This window comes from Prunus avium, chromosome 2 (assembly GCF_965620075.1).
Source record: "Prunus avium chromosome 2, drPruAviu1.hap1.1, whole genome shotgun sequence".
NCBI classification, from domain to species: Eukaryota; Viridiplantae; Streptophyta; class Magnoliopsida; order Rosales; family Rosaceae; genus Prunus; species Prunus avium.
In genome coordinates, this window is record NC_142285.1 from 42271291 (window position 1) to 42278945 (window position 7655).

General features: G+C 36.8%; 1 protein-coding gene across 1 annotated transcript; it reads right to left on the reverse strand.

Annotated features, from left to right (window-relative positions):
* Positions 1 to 5080: 5080 nt before the first annotated feature.
* Positions 5081 to 7655, reverse strand: LOC110767704 (protein HOTHEAD-like). The gene is made up of 5 exons (XM_021971327.2): positions 7495 to 7655; positions 6762 to 7406; positions 6197 to 6597; positions 5441 to 5994; positions 5081 to 5331 (listed from the first exon to the last, which is right to left on the reverse strand). The coding sequence occupies exons 1-5, from the start codon at positions 7580 to 7582 to the stop codon at positions 5271 to 5273; spliced, it is 1749 nt and encodes a 582-aa protein (XP_021827019.2). The 5' UTR covers positions 7583 to 7655; the 3' UTR covers positions 5081 to 5270.

Here is a 7655-nt window from a genome sequence, read left to right on the forward strand (position 1 = left end):
GTATGATTAGTTTGAACAGGTCAGATCAGTCTAAAATACGATGCTTAACAAGGTGGCTTAGTTGACATTTTCTATCATTAATTGCATGCTTAACCACGCATTAAGCAGCAGCAAGGTTTACTTTGCAAACTTGTCATGGGGGGTCAATTGTTTTGGACCAGTCACTCAGTCAACAAGGCGTGAATTGAAGCACTAATTGCAGAGACTCTGAGAGGGAAAGGTCATGATGAACATGTGCATGCGGAGCATGGACACTGGTAAGTAATTATGTAAAATGGATTGATTATAAGGAGCTCTCCAATTTAAATTAGAATTATGCAGTGTTTGTTTAACTTTAATGTAAAAACTAGAAGCACTAAAATTCTAATTGTGTATGTCTTTTGTGAAAAGCAGAGGGTGGAAGAGAAAGCAACAGGCAAAAGTGGGGAAGACAAAAAGGGCTTTTTGCATTGTGGCCGGCATTATTGGTGCTTGCCAACTTGCTTCAGGCTTAAGTTTGAAGTTTTCTTTGAAGCCCCATTGATTGTGCCGCTATCGAAATTATGCATGCCAATTGTACTAGCCAATTTTATCTTTTTTTAATTTTATTAAATATACCAACTGTCTTCGCCTTCTTATTATTGTGTAAATCTGAGGCCAGAAATACATTAGCTCTCCAGTATAATTTGGGCTAAATTTTGAATATAACAGCCTATTATGTGCAGCTGTTGTTTTTAGGACCTTTCCTAATGAGAGGTATATATATTAAACTCACACACACAATACGGATGCTAAGATTTGACCCCAGAATCTTACTTGGGGGAACAATTACTTCAAATCACTATACGAGTGAGTCGTTTGTATGTAAATATAAATGAGAAGAAGATTCAATAAAACAAAAATTTGACACTGGATTAATAATATTGGTGTCGGCAATCAGCACCATTGGTCTCAAAGTTCTCAACCAAACAATGGTTTAATCTTTATCTACAATTTCTAACGACAGGTCCAAATTGAATGGAAACATAATGAATAATTATAAAACATCATTTTCGAGCCAAAATAATTAGAGGCATGATGACAGTGAACATTACTTGAACACTCTAATGTTACATACGCAGGTCGTTCTAGAAGCAACGACATCTACAGCTAACTTTTTTTTCTTTTCTCTTTTTTATAGAAACTTATTTAAAATTTAGAATATTTAAGATAAACTGCTGAATAATTGTTGGGTTTTTAAATTTAAATCATGTGCCAAAAAAACATGGAGCGTAGGAACCATTCTTTACATAGTGAGGGAGAAAAGCTCAAAACTGGAAAAAGAGAAAGCCAGTGGTTGGAGTGTCCTTGATGTTTCGGAATGAGGAAAAAAGCAAAAGAGAAAAAGATAAAGATAAAGATAAAGAAACAAGGAAACAACAGGCTTCACACGGATCTAAAATCTTTGATGGGAAAGAGTCGTACAAAGATTTTGTTAAATCTCGCATATTGACGAAAATGTACCCAAAATTAAAAAAATGTCATATAATTGACTTTGGGCTCTCCAAGTTCAAAGATCACAATTTGAAAGCAGGAATTATGTGCTTGGAGTTTGAGGATTAAGAGAAGCATTGAATTGATCAACTAATTAAATCACTCCTCCAGAAATTATTGAGTGGTATAGTATTACTACATCAATTGGTGATATATTCACTTATAATTTATTATGCGTATAAAATTTTGACAATTAATTACAGTACCACTCAATAATTTATCTCAATCGTTGATTTTTTTAGTAAAAAGAAAAATTGTCATGAAGTCTTTGGTAATTTCCAGTTGAAACTGCCTCAACTTGAAAAGTCTCCTAAGATAAACTAGCACCGATTTACCCCCCTCTGATATTCCAAATTATATGTATGGCAAGCAAAAAATTTATGAATTTGATAGCAGCAGCAACATGTGTGGTTTGAGTCTTCAACTTGTTGAAAGAGACAACTTATTATTATTGGGAGGCATTGTCTCACATCACATTCAAACTTGGGTTAATTGTTTTATTAGTCCTTAAATTTAGACCCGATTTGCATTTGAGTCCCTCAATTTTCAAAATTGTTCCCGTGGTCCTTTAACTTCACTTTCGTTAGGACAAATGGCCCTACCGTCAATTTTGTTAACTTTTTCCATTAAATGCAGGGGTAAAATGGTATTTTAAAATTTAAAAAAATGAATAAAAAATTATATCTTTAAAATAACAATAAAATCTAATCAAATAAAAAACCAACAATATAAAAAAAAAAGTTTGAGGGGAGTAGAAATTGGGATAGAGGGGGAGAGGAAGAGAGGGAGAGTTTAATTTTAATTTGATAGTTTTTTAAATTATTTTTTAATCAATTTTGATACAAAAATACCATTTTGCCCCTATATTTAACAGAAAAGTTAACAAAATTGAAAATAGAATCATTTGTCCTAACAAAATTGAAGTTGAAAGACCACGAAAACAATTTTGAAAATTGAGGGACTCAAATGCAAATCGGATCCAAGTTTAGGGACTAATAAAACAATTAACCCTTCAAACTAATAGGCTTGTAATTTTCAGGGCTGCCTCATAATTTTTGGAGACAGAGACAAGTAGTCTACCAAATAAGAAGAGAGTGTGATTCACCTAAAATAAATAAAATGGACGAATGTGATTGCGTGTGAAATTAATTGCAAAGCAAACGACATGAATGAAAGATAAGTGTTAGAGAAATTAAGAAGGCATGGTTGCTTACCATTGGGCCACAAGGCATATAAGTATAGTCTAATATTTCATTGCTTCTATACATAAAAAAATTAAACAACATTAGTATATAAAAATGTTATAAAGGGTTGTTGGGCTTCGCAATTTATAATCACACACATATGTTATGTATTATACAAAGAAAATCTTAGTTCAAAGTTTCAAACTGATCAAGAATATATCAACCTTAATTATGGTTTACCAGTCAATATTCACAATTTCTTAAATAAATGAAATAACGTTCACGGTGTTGGAATTATATCAGTCTCTAGCAGGTTCAGGCTGCGGTTGAGATGTGGACAATCTATCTAATTTCTAATTTTTAACACGAGTTTGGGTTCTTGATACCTCTGCCTGCCTTCAAATTAAAATTCATTCATGAATCTCTGCAATCCAAGCCCATTTGAAAGTTAAAGTTTTTTATAGTGAAAAGAAAACCCACTTGTAATTTATGGACTTAGGGATGTTATGAAAACTCATCATCTTTTTTTACTTTGATCTTGGGCAAGGTCAAGGCCCATAAAACAACCCCATATGTGGTTTTAAAAGGACCCTATGAATGAAAGGAGATGCTACAATAAGGGGATTTGGTTAAATGAGGGGTTCAATCCAATCATTCAATTACTAAAAAAAGTTTTAAGTTCAATATTTTCTCCCTCTTATTGGATAATGGGATTGAACCATTTTCACAACTCCTTATTATAGAATTTCTGATGAATAAATGATGAAGGACATTTCGAGAAACAAGAGCCCTAAAAATACTTTCCAAACCAGGAGTGGGGGATACCTGACTACGATCACAATTATATATCCCAAACCAAATTGTATTTTGCTTCTTTACTTTATCCAAAAAGAAATCCATTACCTTGAAAAAGTGGCTTCATTGGTCGGCTAGACTTCCCTTGAGTGTCAAAAATAGCTGTAGAAAAGAAACTTAGTGATCTTTTATACAGAATAGTTTTATTTTGATATGCATTGTATAAGCACATAGTAAGAACATCCTTTCAGACAAAGCTATATATGGCCACAAATGACAAAAGGGATTAGGGAAATTAGTAATTGCTTGTATATATGGCTTCCACCTTCCATTCCACCTATATAAATCACACTATTTCCCAGCATTGTGCAAAGTCACTTTGCTTGCTTGCTTAGTCACAAAGCAAAACAACTTTGTACAACAAAAATAACTTAAGTATTACAGCTCTACCTCTACCATTATTTTCAAATATGACAAAACCTACGTATATCCTTGGCTAGCCTAGCCTAATATTATACCTTGCCGTATATGTTTTGCATGACAGGGCTCTACTGCATGACCAGACAGGCTGCAAATTTCATTAAGCCAAAGCAATCGTAGGGCAACTCTTCTTTGGCAGGTCAATGAAAGTGATTGTACATTTGTAGCTGCATCAGTCACCAGTGCCTGCCAAGAAAGAGGAGCCCTATGACTGCTTTGCTTATTTGACAATTGTACTTCTTCTAGTATGTATAGCTGCTTCTGCTTGTGTTCAATGATGGCCCGGCACAAGTTATATAAGGGCTCAAAGACTCCAAGAGATGGAATAAACCAGTAAGCACAAATGGCATATCCTGAGGATTATGCTATGAACATCCATCAAGGGCTGCTTTCAGGGATTTTGTTTGGGGCCAGGGCTCATTCTGCTGCTAGATTTTTCTCCTCCTTATCCGAGCCTTGAAAGCGCTCTTTCCTAGCATATGAGATTCTTCCACTCTGTGTCTATGAAAATGTGCAATGAAGTTGAAGCAGGGAAAAAGTAGATGAAAGGAGATGCCTCCCCATATTATTATAAGGGGCTGAGAAAGAAGGGCTAACACAATATCCTAATCTTATTCGTCTTCTTTTCTTTTTTGCCTACGTCTGCATATTAGTAATTTCTGTCTTGAATACAAAAGAGTCTCACTTTTATAGTGAACCATCACTCCAAATTAGTTTGACTTTAGTTAATCTGCTGCACTTTCAGTCCTTCTGTGGGTATCTCTTTCTAACCATGCCATGATTGTGCGCAATGCCTCATTCGTTAATTTGGTAATCATTTTTCAAATCTTTCTTTTGCGAACGATGTTCAAAAAAATCATCACAACTAAAGAAAAATAAGGCCTGCCTGAAGGACTTCATGAAGTTAGAGCAGCCCATGTGATCAAAAGTTCTAAAAGTGCTTGCATTTGTATTGTGTCATCCTCACCTCCTTACTAGTTTCCTTCCTAATTACGCTCTTAACAAAATAAACAAAAACTAACTAATTATTTTTAGAGCTAATTTAGCTTTAATAGTAAGGCATAATTTATTCACAGGAAGGCTAATCTAGTCAAGCAGAGTACAGACAGTTTTGCTTGAACCATGCCAGATCTGATCAATTCAACACCAAATGTGATGATAGGTAAATAAACATGACATCAACTATATAGATTTTCAAATTTTATGTTCCAATCTCTACAATATTAATCAAATGTCTCAGAGACATATGTTCCAGTAATCACTAATCGACTTTATGTTTGGGAAACATAAGTGACCAGATCAATTTTTCTTTTTTGATCCATGGACTAATCTGTCATGCAGAATCCTTTGCCCCATGTACCTGCACCACATGCACAACAAACGAAACCAAAATGCAGGTTTAATCAGCAATTAGTATAAGATTTTCGTGAAGATTATGTATAAATGATATGTTTTCCAAGTATACTTGCCTTCCAAGCATCATGACAGTAGCTTGAGGATTAGCACCCGGGGTGTGATAAAAGGTTGAACCATCAATAACCCTCAGAGAATCAATACCAAGAACTCTATATCCTTTATCAACAACCCTCCCAACTTGACACCCTCCATGATAGTGCCATATGGTCATCACAGTGTCTATGCAAAATTGTTCCAGCAAAAATGTGGCATTCGCGTGCTTTCGCCTCCTGTTCACCGGCAAAGTCAACATCAGGTCAATGAGAGCTTCCACGGGCATGTTTTTATAACGGAACTTTGAGTAGGCTTTTGAGTTCACAACATCTATAATGGTCCTCATGCCCTCAATGCACTTCCTTAGGTCCTCTGGTTCTTTGAAGTAGTTAAATGTGACAAAGGGATTGTCATCAGGGTTTGTGTTCCTCAAAGCAAGATGACCTGTGGAGAGTGGACCCATGATTTTTTCAAGTATGACTCCGGCTCTGATTGTTCTGTTCGCAATTCCATGTACCATCTCAGCAGCTCTGGCTATGGCTTCTGGTAAAACTCTGAAAGGCGGGTGCTCAGTCTGCAAATGTAAAAATCAAACCCTCGTTGATTAATTAGTTCCCTTTTTGCATATCTGTGCACATCAAATAACCCACATGGTTAATTAGGTCTAGGATCATGAAATTCATATGTGACCTGATCACATAGTAACAACTAATACATGTGTGATGTGCCAAAAATGCATATGGTGGCAGAGAATGAGAGAAGTAAGAAATAGGAACCTGATTCAAGAAGCGCTTGAAGTTATTGGAAAGCCTATGAGCCAAAGAAATAGAAAGGCTCAGTCCGCTAGCTCCTTCAATGTAGCTATTGAATCTTGTGATGCCCACAACTTGAACCAGGGAGACCTCAACTGGGATTGGTGAGGGAATGAGCAGAACATTCATTGGATTATCAGCCATCCCCTGGCCCACCATGGGGTGGTCCACCACCACCTTGATACCGTGGGCCCGGAGATGGTAAGCAGGCCCCACACCACTCAGCATCAACAGCTGTGGGCTCCCAATAGCACCAGCTGATAAGATTATCTCATTCTTACTGGAGTTCCTCTTTAGGTATGCTTGGTGCCAAACCCCATATGCATCTTTATATATCACACCATAAGCTTGTGGCCTTGCTCTTCCTGCATCAAAAATAGATGCACATATATAACAAGTGACACCATAATTAAGCTCATAAATATTAAACCCAACAAAAATTCAAAACCAAAGGTAGCTAGCTACTAAACATATTTCTACTTTCTTCTCAATTAAAAATGTGATTTTTCTAGAGTAAAAATTTGCTTACCAGGAATATATCTAAACAAAATTTTCTGCACAGTTGCATGCAAATAGACAGTGATCTTTCTTGGGTCTGCATACTGAAGCAAATCTGCAGCAGTGTGTCTATGACCCTCTGCATCAAAAATAGTCCCTCCAACTTTAGTCCCGTACAAATGATCATAGGTAAACTCATTGTTGGGCAACACTCCCACTTCAAGCAAACCATCTCTCAAGGCATTCTCCCACTGCAGAATCTCTGGTTTGAAGACCATTACTTTCTCAACCCATTCATAAGACTGGTTGACCAAATTATGGTTCCAACCCACCTCCTTGACGTAATGTGTGCTGGCACGGGTGTAGAACCCGGCGTTCACTGCTGAGCCACCGCCTAGCACGCGTGCCCGGATGTTGTAAACTCCGTCCTCGGAGGTGAACTGCTGGGCTGGGGACGTGGGAGAGGTGTCCAAAAGAGTGGGGCCAAAGTTGGCAATGTTGGTTATGTTTGGATTGCCATAAGGCGAGCCGCCTCGTTCAAGGACTAAAATGGTTGCACCATGAGACAGAGTTGCGGCCAACGGACAACCGGCGGTGCCACCACCAATGATTATGTAGTCATAGTAAACCACTGCCGGAGCTGATGTTGCTTCTTTGACAAATGTGTAGTCTGGAGCTGCATAAATGAATCAAACTGATGATAATTAATTAACAGTCTCTAATTAAACATTTGATCTGCACAACACAAATATGATCCTGTTTACCTTTATCTGAATAAGAAATGGGAAGAAAGAAGAGAAACCCAGAAAGAAAAGCTCCAAAGAATGTGATCATGCAGGATCCCAAACCCATTGTGTGTGTTTCCAATTTAACCACCTTCCCCAAAGACTATAAAATTTATTTTTGCAATATATCTGTGATCTGG

What these genes read in the sequence shown, in the direction of transcription:
- LOC110767704 (XM_021971327.2), bottom strand. Translation starts at nt 7,582, where the DNA reads ATGGGTTTGGGATCCTGCATGATCACATTCTTTGGAGCTTTTCTTTCT. An exon ending in CATTTCTTATTCAGATAAAG is followed by an intron (nt 7,407 to 7,494) that starts GTAAACAGGATC and finishes TCATTTATGCAG; the next exon opens with CTCCAGACTACACATTTGTC. An exon ending in ACTGTCATGATGCTTGGAAG is followed by an intron (nt 5,332 to 5,440) that starts GCAAGTATACTT and finishes CATGTGGTGCAG; the next exon opens with GTACATGGGGCAAAGGATTC.